General features: G+C 35.0%; 7 protein-coding genes and 3 pseudogenes across 10 annotated transcripts, besides 2 other annotated features; 5 read left to right on the forward strand and 5 right to left on the reverse strand.

Moving 5' to 3' along the window:
* Nucleotides 1-212: 212 nt before the first annotated feature.
* TVAGG3_0866210 lies at nt 213-1549 on the forward strand (annotated as a pseudogene). Its single transcript has one exon — nt 214-1549. A coding segment is annotated over exon 1 (1336 nt).
* A 307-nt stretch (nt 1550-1856) lies between these two features.
* Nucleotides 1857-2201, forward strand: TVAGG3_0866220 (uncharacterized protein; the record flags this gene model as incomplete). Its single annotated transcript, XM_051249859.1, has 1 exon — nt 1857-2201. The coding sequence occupies one exon, from the start codon at nt 1857-1859 to the stop codon at nt 2199-2201; it is 345 nt and encodes a 114-aa protein (XP_051085334.1).
* A 213-nt stretch (nt 2202-2414) lies between these two features.
* Nucleotides 2415-19151: a mobile genetic element.
* Nucleotides 4557-5062, reverse strand: TVAGG3_0866240 (annotated as a pseudogene). The gene has a single exon. A coding segment is annotated over exon 1 (506 nt).
* On the reverse strand, nt 6245-6820 carry TVAGG3_0866250 (uncharacterized protein; the record flags this gene model as incomplete). Its single annotated transcript, XM_051249860.1, has 1 exon — nt 6245-6820. One exon carries the CDS (start codon nt 6818-6820, stop codon nt 6245-6247), a length of 576 nt encoding a protein of 191 aa, XP_051085335.1.
* Nucleotides 7639-8145, forward strand: TVAGG3_0866260 (uncharacterized protein; the record flags this gene model as incomplete). Its single annotated transcript, XM_051249861.1, has 1 exon — nt 7639-8145. The coding sequence occupies one exon, from the start codon at nt 7639-7641 to the stop codon at nt 8143-8145; it is 507 nt and encodes a 168-aa protein (XP_051085336.1).
* TVAGG3_0866270 lies at nt 9801-11175 on the reverse strand (annotated as a pseudogene). The gene has a single exon. A coding segment is annotated over exon 1 (1375 nt).
* TVAGG3_0866280 (organellar and viral DNA polymerase type B) lies at nt 16136-16687 on the forward strand (the record flags this gene model as incomplete). The annotated part of the gene is made up of 1 exon (XM_051249862.1): nt 16136-16687. One exon carries the CDS (start codon nt 16136-16138, stop codon nt 16685-16687), a length of 552 nt encoding a protein of 183 aa, XP_051085337.1.
* On the forward strand, nt 18759-19112 carry TVAGG3_0866290 (uncharacterized protein; the record flags this gene model as incomplete). The annotated part of the gene is made up of 1 exon (XM_051249863.1): nt 18759-19112. One exon carries the CDS (start codon nt 18759-18761, stop codon nt 19110-19112), a length of 354 nt encoding a protein of 117 aa, XP_051085338.1.
* Nucleotides 19152-19277: 126 nt separating the features above from the next.
* Nucleotides 19278-19994, reverse strand: TVAGG3_0866310 (translation initiation factor protein; the record flags this gene model as incomplete). Its single annotated transcript, XM_051249864.1, has 1 exon — nt 19389-19952. One exon carries the CDS (start codon nt 19950-19952, stop codon nt 19389-19391), a length of 564 nt encoding a protein of 187 aa, XP_051085339.1.
* Nucleotides 19995-20384: 390 nt separating this feature from the next.
* On the reverse strand, nt 20385-21665 carry TVAGG3_0866320 (uncharacterized protein; the record flags this gene model as incomplete). Its single annotated transcript, XM_051249865.1, has 1 exon — nt 20458-20928. The coding sequence occupies one exon, from the start codon at nt 20926-20928 to the stop codon at nt 20458-20460; it is 471 nt and encodes a 156-aa protein (XP_051085340.1).
* Nucleotides 21666-26435: 4770 nt separating this feature from the next.
* Nucleotides 26436-27243: part of a mobile genetic element that runs on past the window's edge.

The raw sequence follows: 27243 nt of genomic DNA on the forward strand, positions 1-27243 counted from the left end.
GTCTCAAGAGCTACTGATTTAGTTACCCATGGTATTCTAACTGGTGCAACAGCTGTTGGTAGTGCTATTGGAACCAGTGTTGACACTGTTGTTGATACTGTAAGAACTGTTACAAATCCTACACCTGAAGATAGGAAGGAAGAATTTCTTACTCTTAATACAAAGGCAAAACCAGGGATATGGATTGGTCGTGGAATTTTAAATGCTGGTAGTGCTATTGGCAATGGTGCTTCAGCGGTAGGGGGATGGCTCGGAAGAACAGCAACATCAACCGCAAATGGAATACTAACAGGTGCCAAATCACTTGGTAATTGGGCTGATGATAAGTATACAAAATATTATGAAGAAAAAGCTCGTAAGGCTAAGGAAGAAGCTGAACGAAAGGCGAAAGAAGAAGCTGAACGTAAAGAACTAGAGGAGCTTAAGAAGAAGAAAAAGCTCGTAAGGCTAAGGAAGAAGCTGAACGAAAGGCGAAAGAAGAAGCTGAACGTAAAGAACTAGAGGAGCTTAAGAAGAAAGAAAAAGCTCGTAAGGCTAAGGAAGAAGCTGAACGAAAGGCGAAAGAAGAAGCTGAACGTAAAGAACTAGAGGAACTTAAGAAGAAAGAAAAAGCTCGTAAGGCTAAGGAAGAAGCTGAACGAAAGGCGAAAGAAGAAGCTGAACGTAAAGAACTAGAGGAGCTTAAGAAGAAAGAAAAAGCTCGTAAGGCTAAGGAAGAAGCTGAACGAAAGGCGAAAGAAGAAGCTGAACGTAAAGAACTAGAGGAGCTTAAGAAGAAAGAAAAAGCTCGTAAGGCTAAGGAAGAAGCTGAACGAAAGGCGAAAGAAGAAGCTGAACGTAAAGAACTAGAGGAACTTAAGAAGAAAGAAAAAGCTCGTAAGGCTAAGGAAGAAGCAGATAGAAAGGCGAAAGAAGAAGCAGATAGAAAGGCTAAGGAAGAAGCTGATAGAAAGGCGAAAGCAGCAACACCATCGCCAACTCCATCTCCTTCACCATCTCCATCTCCTTCACCATCACCAACTCCATCGCCATCTCCATCTCCTTCACCATCAATAGCGGCTCCTGTGAGACAATTTGGTGCATGGGGTGCTGATTTAGTCAAAGATGCTGCACAAGGAATTGGAAAGGAACTGAAGAACACAACATTAGGTACAATAGAGCGTTTTGGTAATCTTACGGATTACACAATTAGATCAGCTGCTAATCTTTTATATAACCAGACTACTGATAACGGTACTGATGAATTGGCTGTAAACGGACTAGCATCAATTAAGAAATCAGCAGAAGATAAATACGATGAATGGAAAAAGAATATTAAGGGTGAATATAATAAGTATGCATATCCTGAAGAACATATGAAGTTAGAGCTTACCAGACTAAGATCAAAATATGGTAATGAAACAACAAATACTACAACGCAAACGACGAAAGCTGACAGAAAGATTGATGACACTCCTACTCCAACTCCTGCAATGGCGAACATCACAACAATTGCTCCAAGAGTTCCAACAGGAGAAGGTATATCAGGAAATGTTTCAACTACTCATAACATTACTGAAGCAGCTAATGTTTCAGCAGTTGAGCAACCTGTTGTTAATGTAACTCAGGAAAACGCTACTGAAACATCAACACCAAGACAGGATGTAAATAATGAACGTCCAGAAGTTAAGGAGGTTGCAAAAGCATACCTGGAGAAAAATACTACACAAGTTCTTGAAGCAGAAAAGCATCTCAATTCAGACAAAACACCATCTCCAACTCCTGAAGCATCAGTTCCTCCAGCAATTGGTGGAAATATACCTTCAGTATCACCATGGCAGAAATTTTATGGATTGTTTAAAGGAGCGAATAAGGTAATGGATGCTGCTGAGAATCTCCAAAAGTTCAAGAATGAAGTCGCAACTGGTGCAAAGGAAATAGAAGAGAATGATAAACAAGCTGCTGAATTAGCTAAACAACAAGCTGAAGCAACTAAACAAGCAGCAGCTCCTAAACAATCTATATCTAAGTCTCAAAGACAAGGTCCTGACCCAAGTGCTAAAGTCAAACAGAATCCAACACCACCTGCAGCAGAGAAGTCCAAGAAGGACAAGGACAAGAAGAAGGATAAATCAAAGAAGGACAAGGACAAGAAGAAAGATAAGGATAAGAAAAAATCGTCAAAAGATAAAAAACATAAAAATTTATCCAGTAAGAAATGAGTCAAGTCATTAAAGCATCAACTAAACAAAAGTGGTTAACTGAATATATAAAAGATGGTAAGGTTCCTGATGGATATTATGTACATACAATGAAAGACGGACGTGTACAGTTCCGTAAAGTCAAGCAACCTCTCAATGATGAACAGATCAGAAGGAAGATCTCATTGTATGAAACAAAAATAAAGGACTTACAAGCTAAACTCGAAACCCACGATACTTCTCAAGAAAACTAGGCATATCTTTAACATGACCTTCATTAATATTTTTCCTCCAATACTGTACTTCCATTTGTGACAACCTGTTTGGATTACCTTCACGCATACCTCTACCTGTCACTTTTCCTGTATTTTCGTTCTCAAACGTAACATCATACTTTACATCATTACCGACAAGTTCATGACCATCAATACTTTTAACAGCACCGTGTCTTCCTTGATCTAAAGTTTCTCCTTGCTTTAATCCATGCTCTATTTTTGTCCATATCTGATAACGTGGATATCTTGCAACACTTCCATCTTTTGCTCTTAACAAGTATGCACTTGTATCAACTGAATCAACTGTATAATAAGAAGGATCAAGATGTCTTCTTTGTTGGTTACCTTTACCCCATGTTCTTGGTTCAACTATGACTTGAACTTTTTGACCAGGTCTTAAGTTATAAAGGTTATTTTTTCTGACATACTCTTCTTTCAATCTTTGCTTCTTTATATATTCCTCATTATCCTTTTCTGTGAAATCATCAGGCTTTTGTTGTGTGCTTGAATGATATTCAGTGTTGTAGTCATTAATAATTTGTCTCATTGTATCTGCAGTGAAAGGTGGTGTTTTATCACCTTCTTTGAGGTTTAACTTCATATGTAACATAGTTCTAATAGTTCTACAGAACCTATTAATAATACCTAGTATGTTATGATTGTATTTCTGTGTCGTCATGTGCTCAATGTTATGACTGACCAACAGATCTCGAACATTTTGTGTCGTATAAGCTGGGTCTTCATCACTAGTAAGTATTGTAGGCTTCATTTCACCTGTAGCTTGTGAAATGAACTTCTGCATTGCACTTAGAACATTGTTTGAGTTCTTTTCACTCATTGGGAACGCATAACCTTTTCTACTGTTTACATTGATGAACAAAAGAAAATATGGTGGTGTTCCACCAGGATTCTCAAATGTATCGAATTGATAAGCTCCCATATCAGTTGAATATATTGGTAGCATCAAATCCTCTTGTATTAAAGTTTTTTCTTGTTTACCAACAGTCATTTTTTTATTAACGTTAAAGTCTTACAGGCATTGAGTAATCGCTATAACCATCATGGTCTGCGAATTCATGTAATCTTGATGCATCAGGTTCTTTCTTCGTTGGTGCATGAAACCTTGCTTCATCATAAAGGTTCATATAATGGTTTGTCACGTTTGGGGTAGACCCAATTTTTGCATATTGAGGATATGAGTAATGATACACTAAGTTGAACCCATTACTACCATCATCAACATATATCTTTGGTGGAGGTTGTCTTATTAAATTCCTTCCTCTTGGGGCTTTGAGTTGGACGATCTGATCTAGATCATTGTAAACAACTCCTGTTGCAGTATATTCTGTGTTGTTCTCTGGGTTAATGTTCGTCATTTATATGAGAATAAAACAATTTTTACTCATAACAAATGAGATCGAAGTCAATTCTTTATGGTGCAGCTAATCTTCCAATTGAACCAACAAGCAATGTTGATTCAAGAACAACTAATAACATTGTGATAAAGAACTATCCATCTGGTACAGTAAGTGATGCTCCAACAGAGATAAAAAAAGAGGAAACAACTACGAACTCAGAAGCACCAATGTATCCTCCTCCTTTAAGTCCATTAACTTCCAACCTGACCTCATCGAGATCTGTGGAGACTTCATCGAGGATTGGTGTAGAAGAGTATTTACTTAGTATATACCAGAAGATACTTCTAGACCAAGACAAAGAGCTCTTTTCTAACTTAGTGAGCAAAGATCAGATCTTACTACCTAAGCCAGACTTGGAAGAAGTTGTTCACAGAATGACTGGGTTCAAGTGTGAAATAGACCTACTGGACCCAGACATCACATGTTGTGGTATTCCACCACCTTTCTCAAAAATAGCTCAGATCAGAATCATTGATGAGAACAATATTGCTCAAGAGTTTAAGTATGCATATAATGCACAATATACTGAGTTAATAAGTAGGTATAATTTATGTCTTAAGTATGTTATTGTTTAACCAAAAAATTTTTTATCTAATGTTAAATATGGTTGTTCAAACAAGAACAAAAGCACAAATGTTTCAAGACTTACTCAATAAAACTTATTGTTTACTCAAGTAATTATTTTAGAACGTTTCGACGTACTCCTTGATCTTATCAAGAGCTTCGAGCATCCGCTTCTTTGCATTGTACTTGGCGAGGATGGCTTGCTCAATGGTGAGCTCGAAGGCTTCTTTACCGATCGGACGGTGATCGCGAAGATCTTTGAGTGCATCAAGAGCTGCAGTGTACTCTGATGGTAAATGGGAGCCATCTAGTAATGGGTACAAAATGAGCATGTATTCCTGCAGTAAGTTCTCCTGTTTCAAGCGGGACTTGAACTCTTCGCGGAGATCTTGAAGCTTTTGGAGCTTCTCAGTGGCTTGAAGGTATTCAATGATGACCTTCTCTTGTCCTCAAGTGCTTGTGGGAGGAAGTGGACATAAGCTGTTGACTTCATCAAAAATGAAGTGGTCATGACACTTTTTAAGTTAATGTCCGAGCCATACAGTGATGTCGAAGCAGCACATGAACCAAAGAAGAAGTCTTGCTGGGAAAAGACAAAGATTGTTGGTAACGCAATCCTAGCCATTTGTGTTGTTTTGAACTTGATCGTACTTCTGATCTTGTTCTACAAACTCAACAGAGGTTATTGTCTCAAGTAAACACTTATTTTTATTACCATATAAATGATTTTTACCAAACCTCCTTTACCTTTCATAGGTAATAAGTCGAAGATCAGGAAAGCTCTTATCGACATACTCAAAGACATCAAAGGGGATTATGTCTTCGTTGACCTCTTTGGTGGTTCTCTCTATATCTCTCATCTGTTGCATATTATGTTCCCAAAAGCAACGATCATAGCTAACGACTATGATAACTACGTTGATAGACTGAAACACATTCATGACACGAATGAAATACTTAAGGAACTTAAGGAGAGAATAAATGTTAAGCCAGATGAGAAAATTCCTACTGATCAGAAAGAGATCGTCAGAGAAGTTATAAGTAAAGCTCCATACATAGACTGGGATACATTATGTTCACGTCTTCTCTATTCTGGAGCATACAAATACTATGATCTTGACACATTAATGAAGAAAGTGTTATACCTCAGATATACTAACTTATTTGGTGAAAACATAGATGACTATCTTGAAGGTTTAACTATTGTTCATAAAGATTGGAGAATACTCTTCAATGAGTATAAAGATCTTCCCAATGTTTTCTTTATATGTGATCCTCCATACTTCCATACTTATTCTATACAGTATGGAGATGAATGGACTCTTAAAGATACTGTAGAAACCTTTGATGTCCTTAATTATCCATCTATTTACTTCAGTAGTGATAAATCTTATACAGAAGAACTTTAGAGATATTGACAAAAAGATATGGAGAGAAGTTTTCTATGAGAAAGCATGTTATAGATAGAGGTTTAATTAATCCTAACACTCAGAAAAATAATGAAGTAATATATGTCACTTTTTCTGTTAATGGAGAAGAGAAAGATCAAGAAGATAATAGTTGATGAGGGAACTGAAGAAGCGACGACATTCATCTTTGACGACGGAAAGCTCACATTCGTTGTCGATAAAAATGGACAACACTTACACAAAAGAAAGAGACCAAGAAAATTTTTAGATCTCCCAAAAGCTAGGAAACCAAAGGAACCATTTCCAGTACCAGCCGTCCAAGAACCAGAGAGACTTTTGATACCAAAACCTGTGGTTGACAAATATGATCCAGATCAGTTCTTCCAAAAATACCAAAGTTAGAATAAAAACTCCTTTATTTCTTTAGTATATAATAATAAGTCTATTAGTAAGCTCTGTTCTCGTTCTGTTCTGGTATTTTGACGTCTTTTCATGGTCTCGCATAATAAGATCATGAACTTTTTCTTGAGATACTCGAAGAGCTGAGGTAAGTTATCATACTCTGGGTATGTAGGAAGCATCCCTGCTATCGTAAGTGTTGTATCAGCAAGGATTGGACTGATATCGGAAAAGTCGAGATCTGGAGTAGAATAAGAAGGTAAGTCTCTTACATGTAGGTAGTCATTATATGCTTTACGCATGAGACTGAGTTTCTGGAGCACAACTATGAGACTTTGGTTCTGACGTTCAAGTTTGCTTAAAGTTCTCTCCAAGCTTCTGTAATAAACGTCAACCTCTGTAAGAGCAGATATTTTTGCATTGATCTCGGAGATCTTTTCTTGAACTTCACCAAGTTTGACCTTAACTGACGTTTGAGCTCCCATCATGTTTTCATCAAGGTCATTCTCTATGTCATCAATGATATCTTCCCATGAAGTCATGTTTTCATCATTGATCTTAACGTGAACACTCATGAAAAAAATGTCATGTAAAGTATAAATGTCAGATTTTTACTCTTGAGCTTCTTCTCTCTGGATTGACTCGTCTGTAGGGCTTAATGTGCCATCACGTTCGACCAGAAGGTTCTGCTCAGGTCTGTCAAGGAGCTGTCTGTAGGTCGTGAAGGTTTCAACGAGTCCTTGGTAAGGATTTGGAGATCAACATCGACCCATGGGTGTTTGCGTAAGAAAGCAGCAAGGCTTTCACGCTTGGAGTCAATGACATCTTTCTTATTGGTTAATCCTTCTTCAAAGCTTAGGATTACTCCTGCAGTTGATTCAAGTCTTTGGATCTGGCGTCTGGAAACCTTGGTGAGTTGTCTTATCCTCTCGTTTCCAAATACATGCAGGAGATATGCAGAAATTACTTCATTAAGTTCGATTAAACAAATTGGATGAAGATCAGTCATGGCTTTTGTAAAGCAATCTTTTGTAAAGCTGTCTTTTGTAAAGCAGACTTTTGTAAAGCAATCTTTTGTAAAGCAATCTTTTGTAAAGCAGACTTTTGTAAAGCAATCTTTTGTCAAGACGTCTTTTGTAAAGCAGACTTTTGTAAAGCAATCTTTTGTCAAGACGTCTTTTGTAAAGCAAAAGTATTCAATTTTGTGAGAAAATGCTTTTGTAAAGCAGTCTTTTGTAAAGCTGTCTTTTGTCAAGACGTCTTTTGTAAAGCTGTCTTTTGTAAAGCAGTCTTTTGTAAAGCTGTCTTTTGTAAAGCTGTCTTTTGTAAAGCTGTCTTTTGTAAAGCTGTCTTTTGTAAAGCAGTCTTTTGTAAAGACATAACCGACGACCGAATGTCCCAAGATGGTACAACACCAGCTCCAGCATCACCAACACTAGATATGATGGCAATGATGATGCAGATGATGCAACAGCAAACCCAGCTTATACAGCAAATGCAGGAAAAGAAAACTTTCAATAAACCTGCAAAGAACTCACAAGATCTTGAAGCTGGACTCAATGCTCTCAGGAACGACTACAAGAGAGAGCAGATGACGTTTAGGAAGAAGGGTGATGAAGATTATGAGAATGATCCGATCGAGGAAGACGAGATCAAGTCCACTGCATCCACAAAGACCCTCCAGGATGAAAGAGATGATGAGGGATTCCTTACCAAGTCTCAAAGACTCTTTGTCCTTGAGTTCTTCACGATCTCTGCCTTGAGATCTATGAGGAATTGGAAGGGTCGCGTTCCAAGTGGCTCAAACAAGCGCGAACTACTCATGACCGCAGTACCGCTCACTAAGACAAAAGTCCAGCTCATGGACTTTATCCTTTCCGCTTGTCCCGACGAGATCTAAGATCTGATCAGAGTAAAAACTTACATTTATGAGCTAAGCTCAGTAATAATTAGTTGTTTATTCTTTCTTCTCATACTTCTGTGCAAGGTTTCCACGGAAGAACTCAAGCAACATTTGGATCTTTCCAAGCTTTCGACCTTCTTTTTCGAGGTCATCCTGGTAAGTTCGGAATGCGTCAACGTGTGAGCTCGCATAGAATGCAGCAACAACAACCTCTTCTGCACCTTCTTTGCTGTCAAGTGGCATGAACTCGAATCCTTCCATTCGACCAAATAAAAGTGACAAAAATGTCAATGAGACCCACTCGTTGCATAGATGCTAAACCTGGTCCGAAGATGCAAAAGTTCTTCTTAACACTCATGTCTGACCATAGGGAGTACGGTCATGAAGAGGTCATACAGATCTTCGATCAGTGTGTACCAAAACCTGAGAATCCAGACGAACTCTTCATGAAAATTTACTTGCTTCAATGGAGAGATGAGAGAACAGATATGAAACTCAGACCAATACCAATCTTTCTAGGTTTCTGCAATTACCTAGAACAAGCATACCAGATTAAAGGGTCTGACACCATCTTCCTCCAAAAATAAACTTTATCGTTTATAATGCATCAGGATCTACATCTATTTCTTCTGCTTCATCCTCAATGTCGATCTCTTCGACAGGTTTGATAGCAGCTTTGAGTAAGTTCTTACCCATTGTCTTAAGTTCAACTGGGTTATATTCTTTGTCTTTACTCTTTGTTGATTTCGTGAGATCTACATATAAACAATAACTTTTAGTCTTGTCAAGGTTTATTCTCGCTGAGAAATGGTCAGGAATGTTTATAGCTATCTTTTCAAACTTGAGTAAATTAGCTAAACCTTCATTTGTGTATTTCTGCTTATCGACAAAGATCATGATCGGACTTGCACTATAACCATACTTTCCTTGACATAATGTTTGTGGTAAGCATATAAGTAGTCTCTTTGCTGTTTTATTTTGCTTCTTCACTTCATCTACAAACTGTTGGATCTTAAAGAACTTTATATGATGTTCAGACATCTTTATATACCCGATAAAAAGTTCAGATAAAAAAATAATTAGCTATATTTTTATTAGTGCATAAATGAGTCTTTCTTTGAGATTTTCTGATGAAGATCTAACTTTGGTAAGATCTTTAAAAGATGATGAAAACATTCTTTCTGTCATTGATGAAGAAAAGAAATACTTCAGTAATGATGTAAAAATAGAGCTACTCATTCATACTGAGAAACAGTTTGTGATCGTGATCTTGAGTTAACCAACTCGTATCCAAGCGTGCATTGTTATATAAGGAGGCATATAATCTTTTCCATTACCTGCTGGGTCTGTAATGCCAGCTACAACATGTGTATGATTTCCTGCAGTTCCACAGAAAATACCTGTGCTTGAATCTACTGGGTCACTTGAAATATCATATCTATGCATTCCCTGTCTATCCGAACCTGCTGCAAGATTTGTATAACCTCTTTTTGTCATTGAATGTGAATGGTTTCCTTCCACAGATGTTCTTCCACTGAACCTATGCATATGTGAAGGAAGGTTTTCAATACCTATTTTCTTTGAACCTCCCATCTTCATTGACTGCGTATTAGTGTAGAATGGAAAACTGTCAACTATTTCATACCATCTACCACCAAATAAAGTGTTTGGATTTATTGGATTCATAGACGTATAAACAGCTCCTATAGGATATATTAAATCATATATGCTCATAGCTCTATAAACATATTCTAAAGAACTTATGTCATTAAATACCATTTGGAATGTATCTCCCGGATGAAATGTTGCATTTGTTCCACTTTTATAATGTAATGTTAGTTCAATAGAATTATCCAAGAAAAATTCAAAAGTATCTGGTTGAAGACCTCTAACAAATTCAAATGGAGTTGCTGGTTCACCATTTATAATTTCTGTTGTAAATGTCATTTTATCTGGTTTCCAAAATTTCTTTGTTAGTTCTGCATCCACATAAGTTTTGTCAGCTTTCTTATCTAACATTGTTGGTAGCTCATGTGTTTCAAAGTTTCTGACATGACCTTCAATGTTCGTACATTTACTATCTAAACTATTAAGTGTATCTCTTACACTAGTGCTTGGATTCTCTAAAGGTGCACTTGACCTAAAGTATAGTTCAAGATAATGTCATCAGCTCTTATTTTCTTGATTTGAACTGGTTGGTCATTATCAGCTCCTATTTTATTGATTATAACAGGTTTGTCTTCTCTTGAACGAATTGATTTAACTGTCAAAGGTTCAGTGAACTCATTATTTTTCAAAGGAATCAATGTTGTATTGATGTTTTCACCATTAATATATACTTCTTTTGCATCAATACCAGATGGGAATGAAACTCTTTCATTAACTTTAACTGTTGTACCATCACCTGGGTACATATCTTTCTCTGGACCTTTGATTGTCTTAAGTATGACAGACTGTGATAAAGTATATTCTTTAGATGCAACTTTACGTATCTCTTCGTCAACATAACTTTTGTCAGCTTTGTCTGCAATCTTAAGTGCAGTTCTTCCTCCATTATTTTTGTTCTCCTCAACTTTCTTCGCTAATTCAGCAAGAATGAGATAAAGATAATCAGTAAGGTCATCAGTACCAGACATATTAATATTATTGTTCTTTCTTGATGTATTAGCAACTTTCACTAAGGTCACAAAATCAGGGTACAAAGTACTTAACGTAGAAATGATTGTTTTTGGTCCAGGATCTTTCTCTTCTTCATCATTAGCATCACGTGGCATTGGAATTGGTTCCAAAGGTCCAGTCACATCAAAACTCTCAAGTTCCATATAACCTTCATTTCTGAATCTTTCTATATGAGTTATCTTCTGGAAACTTGTTTTAGTCTTTTCAACTAAATTTTTTATTCCATCCACAAAACCTCCTTTATGATTTGGACCAAGATTACCCAGAGTGTCAAGAACAGTATCTATACCTTCTTGACTTTCAACAAAAGCCCAAAGAGCATTTATTTGACTCTGGAGTGATATCCATGAGGCTGCAGTAGCACCGGCGTTTGCTATGGCAAAGATGAATGATAAAGGGTTGAACTTAAGACCAGATTCTTTATCTTTGACAATTTCAACGAAGTCATTGATATTTTTCTTCAAGTATTCCTTAGTCAGAAGAACTCCATCGCCAGCTATACCAGTTGCTTTTGTCTTTCCTTTAACATCAAATGTGATTGGTTTCTTCAATAAAATAACTTCTGGTGTTGTACTGATGCTATCATTAGTGGAGAAAAATTCTCCGACATGACTTGCTAAGTATTCTTTCGTCAATAATGTTCCATCACCAACAATACCAGTTGCTTTTGGACCATCTTCTGTGAATGTCAATGGTTTCTTTAACATAACTTTATCTAAGTATATTGCAATACCACTATTTTGTACTTGTTCATGACCTAATATATAAGCAAATGCTGCGTTTAAAGCATTATACAATGTATCTTCTTTAAATGTTAATTGACTGTTTTCAATCATTGGTATATTGAACAGTGTAGACCTTGGGTCAAAATGAACTCCATGGTCAATCGATAATAACCGTTTAACATGATATATTATAGTCTCTAATGCTTCATTAATATTTACCTCACGAGTTTCTTGCAAACCATTACTCGCCATACATGAAAACATATAATCTCTATCAGTTGTGAAGAATGGAGCATCTAAGTAATTATTCTCTACTTTTGTCACACGATTCTGTAACGCTTGAAGGTATTGATTTAAGTCTGTTTCAACAATTGTACCATCTGGTTGCTCGATAGGTAATATACCAGGACCGATGGTAATGTCTTCATCAGCACCTTCTTTATGTATGACTAAAGCATTATCAGTAATTCTGAGAGTATATTCTTTATATTGAAGTACGCTAGACTTATAACATTCATATGCATATGGAACAACACTCATTCTTTTACTACATATAAAAATGATGTATTATCTACAATCGACTGATCCTAATAACTACGGGACAATACAGTTTCAAGCAGATCCTAACATGGGGCATCCAAGTAAGATAAAGATGAGAGTAAAAAGTGTCAGTACTATGGCGAACTTTATTGTTTGTGACGAAACAGATTATTTTGTCTTACAGTTAGACGAAGATGGAGAAGAAAAGGTGTGTACATTTAAGTCAGCTCTTTCATTTGATATGGATACTATTGTATCAAAACTACAAGAGATTGTAACAAAACAGTTTGATTATTATAACAAGAAAAAAGGTCAACATAATGTAACAGTTTCACTGAGTGCTACGAATCAACTTATATTTACGTCACAGGACAAAGGACATAAAGTCTATTTAAAAGATGCTTCACATAGAGCAAATCTTATTTTAGGTGCATATGGAATAGAACTACCTATTGTACATAATTATTATCTACAAATGCCAAAACCACCTATGCTCAACTTCGGGTATCAGTTATACCTTCGTTCATCAATGTCTGTCATCTCTGGGTTCAATAATATTGACCAAGTTGATGATCGAAGAAAGATCATGTACAGATCTACATGTTATAACATCAATGAGTTCTGGATATCTGGTAAACCACTTATATGTAAGGAATCCTCACCATGGATAGATGCATTTCCATGGGAACTAACTAATGTTACGTTTACCTTAGTTGACTTCCAAGATCAGCCTGTTCGATTATTGTCACCAATGTTTATGGTGATAGAGATTAAACCAGATAAGCCAGAAGTTAGAGAAACCAATGATGTCAGTGATGATGATACAGAATCTTCGTACGATTATGATTACGATGACGATTAAAAAAAAATAACGTATATTTTTTTATCGGTTATAAAAGACCAACATGCTCAATGCTATAAAAGGATTAGTTAATAACCTTTCACCAGAAGATAAGAAAGGTATGCTTGATATGTTTGGGATCAAAATGCCTAAGAAAGCTAAAGACATTACCAATAAATTAGCTCTGGCAATTAAGAATCAAGGAGGTACAGGAAGTGTAGCAGATATTTTCAAGAATGCTAAGAGCTTCTATGATGACTACAATGGTATCATGAATGTTCCAGCTTCAAATTCCCCAGTTGCTTTAGATCACGATCAGAGATCTCATAATAGAGCGTTAATGGAGATGCAACCAATATACTCAGACCCTCCACCAAAGATTGATGAGAGCGAATTAGCATACAAAGAAATACAGAATGCCTTTTACGTTGTTAAGAACATTAATGGTCAAAAACTTCCTGATGAGAAATGGTTAGACCCAATAACTAAAGCAGGAGAAAGATTCATTATGTTTAACATTGACCAATACAGTCCAAGAGGAAAAGATTACTTCAACAAGATGTTTCCAAGAGTTATGGCAAAGTTCATTGGACAGATAGACCTTTTCAAACAGAAGTGGACATTCTATTACGACTTTGATGAGAAGAGAAACATTTTGCGTCATTTGAACATCAATACAATGGGATCATTAGTTCATCAGTTACTTAATGAAGCTCCAATAGCAGAAGTACAAGAATTAGCATCTAAAGTCCTTGAATCAAACTATGACTTCTTCCTTTGTAGTATTCCTTCGTTAAGGAAGATCGAGATCTTTGACTATACAGCTTATTCAGATGTTGATGCTTCTGCTTTGAGAAAAGGAACGTACACACCATATAAACTCACAGCTGAAGAACAAGTTATGTTAGATACGATGAGAGCAGCAGGTCAAGAAAAGATCGCACTCAAGATCATCAAACAAAACCATTCAAAGAAGAGAAACAGGTCACGTAATGGTCAGCTTTGGACATGGACATGCAAATTACCTATTAACTTAGAGAGGTATCAGATCTTCAACGAACTTAATGCAGAGACAGCAAAGAAGATGATGAAAGATTCATGTTTCATCTACGCTTGTATTCAAGCTGGTGTTGACGAAGCAACAATTAATCATATGAGGGAAATCATTCGTGTCAAAGATTTTCCAATGTCAAAGATTAAGGTTATTGCCAAAGAAACAGGAATAAGGTTCCATGTCATCAAATACAACGAGAAGTATTCAAATCATTCATATACTTATGAACCAGATGAAGAACCAAAGATGACAGTAGAACTTTTATTAATGTATGACCACTACATGTTGAACGAAAAGCTTCCAATAAGTTCAATGTTCATCAAGAACTATGAAGATGTTTGTAAGTTGTGCAAGGATTGGACTTTAGAGAAGAAGATGTTAGTTAACAGAAGATATGAAACAAGGTATGCAATTAACTCAAAGTTAGTTACACCACTTGCAAAAGTCATTGAACTCTTGTTTGCTAACAATTATTTCGAACCAATTAGAACAGGAGAACTTTGCACATACTTCACAACGATGTATAATGAGAACCTTGAAGAAATGATTGACCTCACATACAATGAGCGTTATTGCGCAAGGATGAAGAAAGATTGGAGTTCAGAGACGAAGAAAGACATGAAGTTCCCAAGAGAACATGTTTTCTTTGCTGACTTCGAAGCATCAACTGATGGAAACATTCACAAAGCATACAACATTTGTTTCATGGAAGATGACGATGATGGTTATACATCAATTTGGGGAAGTGACTGTGCGTCAAAATTCCTCGAAGCTTTACCAGATAAGAGTTTAGTTTATTTCCACAACTTATCGTACGATGTCACTTTTCTCATGTCTCAGTTAGAAGAGATTACAGGAACTCCAATCATCAAAGGTTCACAAACGATGCAGATACAAGGAAAGTACAAAGGAAAACTTCTCTGCTTCAAAGACTCTTATGCAATCATCTCAACTAAGTTGGAAAGATTCCCTGAAATGTTTCACCTCACTAGTGGTGAAAAAGAAGTTTTCCCATATAATTACTACACGGAAGAGTTAGTTAATACAACTAAAGTTGGTAACATCGATGATGCCATGAATCATGTCAAAGATATTGAAGCTTTTAATGAGAACATTGAGAAGATTGAAGATTGCAAGATTGATGATGAACACTTTGACATGGAAGTTTATTCGTCATTCTATTGCGGTCAAGATGTACGCATTTTACGAGATGGCTTTCTTAAGTTCCGCAATGACCTCATGACTGAGTTTGAAATAGATGCTTATGATTATGTTTCAATAAGTTCTATCTCAAACAAACTCTTTGAGAAGAGAGTATATTGGAAGAACGGTAATCTCTTTGATCTTGCAGGAAAACCTCGTGAATATATTTCCAAGTGTATTCAAGGAGGAAGATGCATGCTAGCTGAGAACAAGAAGCAATACAATGAAGGAGAACTCATCACTGACTTCGATGCTGTATCATTGTATCCATCAGCAATTGCTAGACTTTACTGTTTAGAAGGAATTCCAAAAGTTATGACAGAAGAGATGAAGAGCAGTGAATACTTGTTGGAGCATCTCTTTGATGATGACCAAGCTGAACCAACAAAGGAAAAGTTCATCTCAGGATTTTACTGTCAGATCGAGATCTTGTCGATCGGTAAGAACTCAGCATTCCCATTGATTGTCGTCAATCCTGACATCAACCCTGACTTACATGTTGCCAGAAGTTCCAATACATGCTGCAAGATGTTCGTAGACCACATTACGCTTCAAGATCTGATCAAGTTCCAAGAGATCTCATGCAAAGTCATTGATGGATACTATTATGATGGAAAAAGGGACATGACAATAAGGAATGAAGTTAAGAAGCTCTTCGAATTACGTGCTAAGTATAAGAAGGAAGGTAATCCGATACAAGAGATCATCAAACTTCTTTTGAACAGTATCTATGGTAAGACGATATTAAAGCCCATTGACAAAAAGATTCGTTTCATCAAGGACAATAAGCTCACTGACTATATCATTAAGAACTATAATGACATACAGACAATAGAGTTCATCCCCGATTCCGAACTTTCATGTGTAAAGTCATTTAAACCTATCGTTCGTCACTTTAACTATTGTCCATTAGGTGTTTCAATCCTTTCTATGTCCAAACGAATCATGAATGAAGTATTCTTCACAGCAGAAGATTTGGGCTTGAAGTTGTTCTATCAGGATACAGATAGTTTACACTTGTATGAGAAGGACTTAGATAAGTTAGCAGAAGAATACAAGAGAAGGTATAACAGAGAACTCATTGGAAAAGCACTGGGTCAATTTCATTCAGACTTTGCAGAGATTACTGCAGGACATATGTCTAAGGCACAAAGATCTATATTCGTTGGAAAGAAGACTTACCTCGACGAATTAACCAATGACCTCAAGGAAATTGCTTTCCACTGTCGAATGAAGGGAATCACACAGGACGTAATTGCACTTACTGCAAACCAAATGTTCCCAGATGCGATACAAGTACATTATGACGAGAAGAAAGGTTTGTTCTTCCCTGAGAAAGTTGGGGAAAAATATAGCATCGTGGAATTGTACAAATCTCTTTATGAAGGTGATGAGATAACCTTTGACTTGTGCATTGGTTCGAAACCATGCTTCAACAAAAATAAGGACTTCACTATTTCAACGAAGTCATCTTTTGAACGTAAGTTAAAGTTCTAAACACTTACTTATTATTTTTCTTAGCTTCTTCCTCTTCTCTCAATTTCTTTGCAATCATTCGTGGATTCTTTGCGCGTCCAGCTGCTAATGCAGCTAATTGTTTCTCTGTGAGTTTACGCTTTGGTTTAGCTGGTTTCTCTTCTTGTGTTTGTTCTTTTGGTTTGAGTTCATTAAGTATTTCTTCACGAAGTTCATTCTTGAGTGCTTCTCTGTCGAAAGTATTCTCAGTCATTTTGTTAGGAGTAAAAAATTTTATTAGGATAGAAATGACGTCAAAACTTTCACCAAGTGAAAAGCAATCAATCATATTGAATGAAGCTAAAGGAATACAACATCCATTATATTATGTTTGTCATATGAAGAATGGTTCAGTTCAAGTTAGAAAGAGAAAGGCACCATTGAATTCACCAGCTCCTGCCCCAGCTCCTGTTGTTCAAGAAGCTCCTAAAGTTGATGAGAAGAAAGAAGAAGAACAAGCATATACTAATAAAATGTTGTTAGAGATGATGACAAAGATATTAGAACGTAACAGTGTAGTTAATGAACCAAACATGGACCCAATTGAACGTGAGAAGGAAACTAAAGAGAATCAAGAATATGTTCAATCAATGGAAGAGAAAAGAATACACTTCGATGATGAACCAGAGCCTGAACCAGAACCTCCTAAACCTCAGCCACAAATAAGACGAATAATCCCAAGAATAAGAAGATTGTAAATTTTTTATAGCTGAGAAAGATGTTGAACGATAACCTCAATACATACAGTATTGCTGATTCCATCAGACAAGTAAGATATTATTTCGATCAAGTTGATGGGGCAGTTCCTATTGGAGATACTAACCATAGATATGTCCCAACAAAAGTGCCAGCTATGCCGACAAATACTATTGATAACGGTTATATTACATTTAACATATCACCACCTGGTGAGAACATGATTGACTTATATAATACGTTCATTAGTGGTTATGTCGATGGTGAGTGCATAATTACAACAGAAACTGAACCAGCTGATGAAAAAGTTCCTAAATATGATGGTGAAGTATATAAAGAAAGAGCTGTTGAGACAGCTCCTACAGGATCAAATGTTACAGCAATTAAAGCAATTGATACTAAATATGCTGGTGGCAAATCATGTGCACATCTTCCAGCAATTTGGTTGGGATACATTGATTCATTCTATGCTGTTGAATCATATCAATTAATCGCTAATGGTAAAAGTGTTTATACACAAGATAATGCTAGAGAAGAAGGTTACATTACTTCTACTGCATCTACAACAGAAGCTATTAAGAAAGTTGATGTATTTAGTAAGGCTAGACATAAAGATGTTTTCAATAGATGTGATACAGTTCGTTCTGGACAGATTATTGAGTTCAATAAACCAATTAGTGGTGCAACTACATTAAAGTTCCACATACCAATCAAGATTGACCTAAGAAGATTCCTAATACTTAATAACATTAGATTCCTTCCAGCGTTTGCTGGTAACTTACAACTTAAGGTTAAGTTCAGTATTGCTGGTATGGTTTGGACACCATTAAGTTATCAGGATATTCTACCATTACCGAACATGCAAGCCAATGTTACAAGCTATATTCCAATCACTAATCACTTCACTCCTATCTATGAAGGTATCAAAGTTATTGATACTGTAACTTGGAATGCCGATAAGAGTACGATATCATTTGGTACCAAGTTTATTAAGTTCACTAAGAAGAATGCAAACTTCTTTGAAATGATTACATACTGTAACTCATTCTCTTTGGACCCTAACATCTATAGTGATTTGGTGACAAGATATTCGGCAAAGACTCTAAACTTCCCAATCAAAAGAATTGACTGCATTACTATGGATGGTTCAATGGCTAAAGGTGAAGGAACTCCTTGTACATTCACGGCAGCATTTACTCCATTATATGTGAACACCATTTATACACTATTTAAGAAAACACCTAATTATAACACTACCTATGAAAATCCATTGTTTGAACAAATTCAATTGAACTGTGGAGCATATGGTAACATACCCGCTGAGGCTCAAGCATCTAATGATCCAATCTTCTATGAGATGCAGGCAAATGCCACTAACAATAATAACGATACTGTTGGCTTCAACTATGATGTCATGAGGTCTATCACAACCACATCAGTCCCTCAATTTGGAATCGAGTCAAATGACTTAGGTCATTACCTATGTGGATTCCCTTGCGAAACTGATTATACATTCCAACAGGGTCAGTTATCTAATTCACCTATTACATATAAGCTTACAGTTAAGCCAACAGCAGAGTCTATTAAATATACTGAGAAACCAGTGTTATGCTTCTTACGTCACGTTTGCCTCTCCATACAGATTAAACAGGTGGGACCACCTATCGTACTTCTCGACGATTATGATTTATCAGCCCCTGCTAGTGAATAAAGGTTAGTTTACATATGAACGTTTATTTTTACACATATATGCGTACATATGCGCGCCCGTATGGTGTCAGTTTTCTGTCACTTTTTTCATTGTGTCGGTGCCTGTAGCTGTAGGCTACAGGCGACGCACAATGTATACTGTACTGGTTTTTGAGAAGGATTATTCAATTTCATTTCAAATGAAAAGAAATACTGAATAAATTTTGACCCAAAAAGCGAAATTATAATTATATCGAGAGAAATAAATAAGAGTTATGTGGAAAGAGAGATTTAAACATCATTTTTTACCATTTCCTACCTTCTTTTGAGGAATTTCAAATGGTTCGTCAGTTCCAGCCTGGTAGATAACAGTATTTCTGAAAGAAGAGTGATCTCTAACAGCGTCATAGTGCTGTTTGTATTCCAATTTTGTATCTGGTGGTAATTCGAGCGCCGAGCATAATGCACGGCAAATTTCATGGCGTACTTTATCATCTGATGCAGTTCTATTCCATAAACTAATTATATCTTCAGGATATCTAACAGAAATAACTGCTCCAAGGGCATCTACTGGAAATTGTTCTCCAATTAATGCCATAATAAGTCTTTCCCAGTAGTATGAGCCTAATCCCTTTTTTAATCTAATAATCCATTTTCCTCCTTTCACGTTATCTTGGTCTTCCCAAATTGCGCGTATTCCATTCCTAAATAGATGATAGTCTGTTGGTGGTTCTAAGTCATTTGGACGTTTAAGGTGACTATATATTGACCAAAATTCTTCGATTGTATTAAAACTACCGAGTGTATGTATATTTTTCTCGTAATTGTCAGCTGCTTTTGAGCCAGGTGCTCTGTAAAACATATAAAAACTCCACTCAGAAGCAAGCGGAGTATTCGATTTTCTCATCGAAATTAGGTGAAAAATTGTAAACTGAGATTTTTAAATAATCATTGGAAAAAATTATATTTTTAAAGCAATATTTATACGGACAAATGTTTAATGAGACTGATTCTTATCAATTCACAATTGATTTAATGCAATGGCCTAAATATGAACCATTTAATAATGTAGTCTATAGTAAATAAATTTTTATATGTATTTGAGGCGAATCACTTAACCCTTTTGGTTGAGATCCTTCAATTAGTTCAATAATTGATCAAAAGTAGTGATAACGTTAATGATACTTGATATAAGTTGCAGAATCGTTCTATGAAATTGAGGGTTTCAATAACGTGTGTTATAAAAGAAGTAAAAACAAAAATAATGTAAAATATATTCTAACAATTTATTAAATTTTGGTTATTATCGTTACGAAAATGAATAGAAAGTTATATTATAATATAAATATAACAGAAAGTATTCAGAATTATTTCTTGATACAAATTGTTGGGTAAAGTCTATCCCAATAGTAGCAAACGTTCTGTGGGATGTTTTCTAGCATCTTTTCTGCTGTATTCAAGAAATCTTCTTTTGATTGGTAGTTTAATGCAGACCAGACAGACATATCATTAACTTGTGTAATGCGAGGCGAGCACAATCCAAGTTGGCTTGCTCCTGGTCGTAGAAGCTCGAAAGGAATTGAACAAATTGGAAGGGAGTCAAATGATTTGTTCAAAAACATCTTGTAATGCTCTTCACTTCTCCACCCTCGACCTAGAAATTCATCTGTTTGTCGATCTCTTACAATTATTCCTAACGTTTCAACAATTTCTGACAAAATTTCATCTGCTGGCAATCCGATTTGAAAAGCAACTTGCCAGAGATGGTCATCCATTGTATCAACAATTTTTTGAACAAGTGATCGGGATAAAAGAATTCCGGAATCTAATAATAACATTTGGAAGAAATATCTTTGTTCTACGCAATCTCCAAGAATATACCTATTGTTATTCCTATTTAATTGCATTTCCTTACGAATAAACTTTATAAATCTGTCTAATTTCATGTATGCGGCGTCATTAATAACAAAAAGAAAATCAGCATATGATCTCTCCAAAAATAGCTTTAGAGAATGTATCAGTAAGAATGCTGATGGGTTTACTGTATATTTTGGTAAAGAATTGATCGTGATTGTAGATAAATTACATTCTTCGTTATCCGTGGCATTTAATGAGTACATTTCAACTCCATCGATTTCTTTATACTGTTTTATTGGATCCATCCATTGTCTTTTCATTATACAGTGATATTTTTCAGGTTTATATGAATTATCAAGAACCATTATATATAATTGCTTAGAATATTCTAGTTCGGAAAGAAATGGAGGCTTTGGGTTTTTCTTTCGCAGACTCCAAACTAATTTTGGATCATCATATGGAATTGGTTTTGAATATTTTTTGAAAGTTGGAAAGCTATTCGCTTGGCTTCTAAACGAAATCATAATACTTACTAATGAAATGATTGTTACAACAATTATTCTGAAAAATATTAAGGTTTTTTTCTTGGTTAGTTGCTTCATTAATCACACATCAATAATGGCTCTAAAAATTGATGCATTTGTATCAGGAATGCATAGAAGTATGCTAGATCTTAGAGGTTTTAAGATGTTAGAACTAATTCAACAAAGAGAATTAAAATCAATCTAAAAATTGATTAAAATTATGAAATTATGTGAATCCTCAATGAAGCAATTATGTTTAATTCGAATTTATTTTGTTCATAAAAAACTTTATTTTTTGGAAGGAAAAAAAAATGCCAACATAAAAAATCAATCAAACTTTCACTATTATGCAGACGGGTAATGTAAAGCAGTCTGTAACTAACACAGAAGAATTAATACAGGCTTTTATAAACAATAACATAGCACAAATCAATGGTTTTCTCAAAGACGCTAATTTAGATACGTTGAAAAAATTAAACAAAGAAGAGATATTGCATTTGCTCGATTACATGGGAATAAGTAATAGATTCTTCAAACTCATTTATGATACTTTTAATACCCAAGCAAATGAAGTTCAAGAAAAAAAGATTTCTAAAGAATCATTAGTTGATGAACCCCAAACAATCGGTGATATTGCACCTGTAGAAGAGGGAAGTGGAACACAAATCCACAAGATTTTACAAATCGAGGCACCATCTCTAAGGAAAAATGAACAGTGTAATCGGAGATATTGCAGGTTGAAAAAGAAGATTAATACAAGAAACAAACGAAGCTTGCTGGATTGTTAGAAACGCGGAAGTTCCCAGTACAAACGCTAAGAAATCACAAAATGACGACTGTTGAAGAAGATACATTTAAGGAAGTGGAAAAATTTGGGTATCAACAAAATCCCTTGAAACTCTTTAGACAAAGTAAATCCGAAGTCAAAAGTTTGTTCCAAAGAACTTCTTGATACAGATTATCCTGATTTAAAATAAAAATCATAAATTCATAAAGTCAAATCAGAACTTCCAAAAGTATTCATATTCCAATATGAAATTTTCTCAATCATGATTGTCATTCAAATCTAATCCATTCCAAAGTTCTTCTCCGCTATTCAATAATTCCAATTTTAGCTTTCAAAAAACAACTGACTTTCAAAGCATTCTTGCAGAACCTTCACGAGCAAATAAAGGGACACAAAAGTCAACTCTAATCTATGATGATTTTTGTCAAACAATTTGATCAGTGCATTTGATAATCTGTAACAGTATAAAAACAAGTAAACCAAAATCATGAATATTACGGATATATTGTTCAAGATATCTTTGCCAATTTTGATCAATAATAACAAAGAACTAGCAATTAGTATAATCTAACTGTCATTCCTTGAGCATTATATACATTCATTGATCCAAAAGCAGTTTTTTTATTCATTTTGCGAAGGAAAATGCTTTGCAATTACACAATATTCAAATATGTAAAGACATGGACCGTCAATAAATCTGGCGGAACATTTATTTGAATCAACAATTCAACAATTGTTCATATCTAAAGATTCACGAGACCTGATTTCTCAGTGCTCCAAGCTCAAAAATGATAAAGTACATCACAGCTCTTTTCAAGATTTGTTTTGTGAGATGCAGATACAGTTTCAATTCCAACACAAATTTCAATGAAACGCTTTGTTCATGATTTGTACATTTCCAAGTTGTGATTCAATTGATCCATTCCCAACAAAAATGAAATGCTGTGATGAATTCATGTTATGCATCAATAATGTTTTTATGACCATTCTCAAAGCCGAAAAACAATCTATTTCTTATGAGAATTGATGGCTGATTATTGAAGATAAGGCACTAGAAAAATGTTTCCATTTCTTCAATAAATGATGACAAACTTTCATTACCTTAATCAAAACAGATGTCAATAAGAACTATTGGCTTCAACAAAATTGATGATTGACACCGCTTCCAAACACAAACACACAATGTCGACAGGAGAAGATTATGTTACTGACATAGTCTTTTATGGGAAGACATGAAATCATTCGAGACAAGTCTGGTAAGTTTTCTATCAAACTTGAGAGATTTGATTCATCTTCAAAAGAAAAGATATACAACAAATCTATATCCAATTCAAACCAGATTTTGTAATACAATGGCGTCAACTCACTCTTTTGTGTAATCGAGTTACTTCTACTTGGAACTTACACAAACAGGGACACATTACTCATACTGTAAACAGTGAGAATGAATTGTACTTATTTATTATGAACTCAAATAGCACAAATCTAGTTCATTGAAAACAGTTATGAAGAATCTAATGATTCTGGCAAATGTATGGTCTTTTCTACAGAAGATGTTTAACAAAGTCTTCCATCAATGCATCGTTGTTGCACATGATAAAAAGTCTCCATGCATATAATCAATAATCTTACCAATCAGTCAACTGTGATTACAGATATTCTTGTTTGCAGATTACGCCTACTCACATCGGAACATAGTAGAAATAGAAGAGGCCACAGAAACAAAAGCAACTTAAGAAAGGCCCAATTCCATTCCTTATGACAGATGATTCTTCAAGAAGCATATCTTTTGCATCCAAATCTCAAATGTCAGAGAATGAAAATGCTCAAACTGTTCCAAGAGAAACTTTATGCTACAAAAGATGATTGTATTAGTTCATTTCTTTACGGTCAGGATGTGTTTTCTTAAACAAATGCTACCTTTATGAAAGAAAGCAGTTTTGGATTTGTTTGCTTCAGAGTTTTCAAAACCTGTCCAGAACAATTTCAATTGATCCATTTCAGAATCTTGCTTCATTTTTTCCGTAAGATGGAATGTGCTTGGTTTCTGGTATCATCTCTCAAGTGCGCAAATGTTTCAGTCATTTAGAATCGCTTACAATTAGAAAATGTGTTGATAAACCGACTTCATAAACATGCACTTAGACAAATATAGAATGTGTGCTACGATCTTTATCACCAAACTACTAAAAATTTCCAAGTTATTGAATAACAAAATATTTTTATATGATTTTTTAAACATAAGACGATGATTCTCAATAATATAATATTATTTTGCAGGCTATCAAAAGTTGATTCGAGTTCATAAAGTTTAGCTTGTCGTATTTGAAATTTCGAAATTATTTTATTTCCCTCAAATTGCTTGAACGCCATAGATTTTGATTTATTATTAATGAGCACTGTATTGATGCCATGTTGACATCATTAAATTGATATGTTATTAGTCTAAATGTGATATGCTATAAATTGGAATGCAAGGGTTTCTGAGCAGAGCATTCTAACGTGACAAAAGATGTAATAAAACCTATAATTGGAATTCCCAAACACAGAAGATTTATAGAAATGGTGCATCTTTGGTAAGGTTTATAAAGCTTACACAAAGATAAGCAAAGATAAGAAATATCAGTAAAAAATTTTCAGATGAAAGCGACAGTAAGTATTGTCCAACTCAGAATGGAGCATTGAATTGTATCTCAAATACCACAAAATGCCCTCATATTCCTTAAGTATAAGTGATTATAGAAGAGAAAATGGAAGAGCCTTATATGTATATTGGGATATTTACTGTGTAAGAATTTGTGAAAGTATAAGAAGTTTAATATGCCAAAATCTAGCCGCCAATATCCTTTATCCGTATATGACAACAATGATGTAAGCTCTCTAAAAAGAATTCCACTCAAATTAGGTTACATTCATTTAGAGATATCAAGCAGAAAACTTTGTCCAAGATTTACATGACAGCAAAAAAAATTTACATTTTAGAATTTGGCCTTTTCAAGAGCCATATATTATTGATTAATAAGACATAGAACCAGGACTCACAGGTCAAAACTTCCGCTTCACAGGGTACTGCCCGCATATGCATCTATAAACGCCCCCCTTGGAAGGCGGCAGAACAACTCAAAGTGGAAGAGGGACGATTTAGAATCTTTATTTATGTTTGGTTTTTCTTTTGAAAGGGAATTACCATGGACAAAGAAAACTCGACCCTGCATCTAAAGAATCCTACGCCTTGTATTATTGAAATTAAAAAGGAATGCTCGGAAAAATTTTCAAACATTAATGAGTACAGCCCAATATTAATCCCTAAAAACATTAAAGTCAACGACCTTAAGCGTGCTCTGGTTAAACTATAGTACAAAGCGTGAGAAATTAAAGTTTGCAGATGAACCAAAAATACGACGAAATACCTAATTTAACTTCAATGAATTGCAAATTTGAATAAACTCTAATCCGGTAACAAAACATATATAGTAAGCACATCGTAAAGCCAATACAATCACTCTTACAAGTCCGAAAAGATAGTTTCACATCGATTATCGCTCGTAATAATACAGAACACTACTGCGAACCTATCTCAGATTTGCCAGTTAGTTGTGATGATTTCGTGGGCCTCTCCGACGGATCCCTTTGTCCAAGGATAAATTCTCAATATACTTTACCAAATCCCTGAAGAAAGCGAATTTCACCCATGAGAGATTTCCCAGTAAAGCTTGGATGAAATAACATATTACATCGGTTGAGAGATTTCCCAAATTTTCCACTGCTGAATCGTCCAATGTTTTCGGAATTTAAATCTCAAATACGCCACAAAAATTTTTGTATTCATATTGAAATATCACAACAAAGAAAGGAAAGATTATTATGCGACCACAAAACAGTTGACTCAAACTGCAAAAGCAAAGTTCTCCAATTTTAATTTCAAAGGTCACAGTCGGATTCAATTAATTATTGTAAGATAGCTCCAACTCATCAAAATAATTTTTGTATAAATTTATATGCTTTATTAAAATTTTTCACTTTATATAAAAAAACTCATTTTTATTTTTATCTCCCCTAAAGAGATCTCTTAAATTATTCCACATATTATGACTAATGGGAATAAACTATTAATTCGACATATTAATTCTATTAATTATAAATTTCATTTTACTGAAACACCTTATCTAGATAAATTAATAAAAAAAAAAAAAAAAAAAAAAAAAAGGTAGTGGGGCCTCCAGGCACTTCGTGCCCTCTAGCCCCTGAAGATGTTAGTATAAAATGAGTTTAGTATAAAATGAGGTTTTTTTTGGTATAGGGGGCCTCCAGGCACTTCGTGCCTTCTAGCCCCTAAAATTTTGTAGAGAACTCAAAATAGTATAACTGTTGTCCGGACAGGTAAGAGTCTATCGTCGCTACAGAAAAGTTACGGGCGTTCCAAGTAGACTGGACTTTGAGAAGCCTTTTCTTCCATCTTTAAACAGATAGGGACCGTTATTTTACAAACTGGACAAGACCTTACCGAGTAGTTTTCATGTTGTCACTTTTCTGTCCACTTTTCAGGGAAAAAACATTTTTATTATATATATATATAAAAATGAATTACAAAACCACACTACCCTTCTTTGGAAAATAAGAGTACATGTACAAGATATATCTATTGAGAGAACTTAAGAAACTATCCGAATGGCTTCTAACCATTTGTAGATTTTGTTCGTTGGAAGTTTACTATATATCCATACTGTCTCATACCGTATTCCAGACTCAAAGATTATTATTCAATGACTTCGACATACTACTAAATGAAACCGATCACTCAACATATACCAGACCACAATTACAAAATATTGATTGTGAGTTAAAAAAAACAATATATAAACTTGTCTATACCATTAGATAAGAGCAATAATATGTGAGAGAGTTTTTGAAAAAAGGCAGAGTATATTGAACTGGACTAGTATATCTTCTAGACTATATTATGCTATTCAGTGGTATCTCTCTTT

Source organism: Trichomonas vaginalis, chromosome VI (assembly GCF_026262505.1).
Source record: "Trichomonas vaginalis G3 chromosome VI, whole genome shotgun sequence".
Lineage (NCBI taxonomy): Eukaryota > Parabasalia > Trichomonadida > Trichomonadidae > Trichomonas > Trichomonas vaginalis.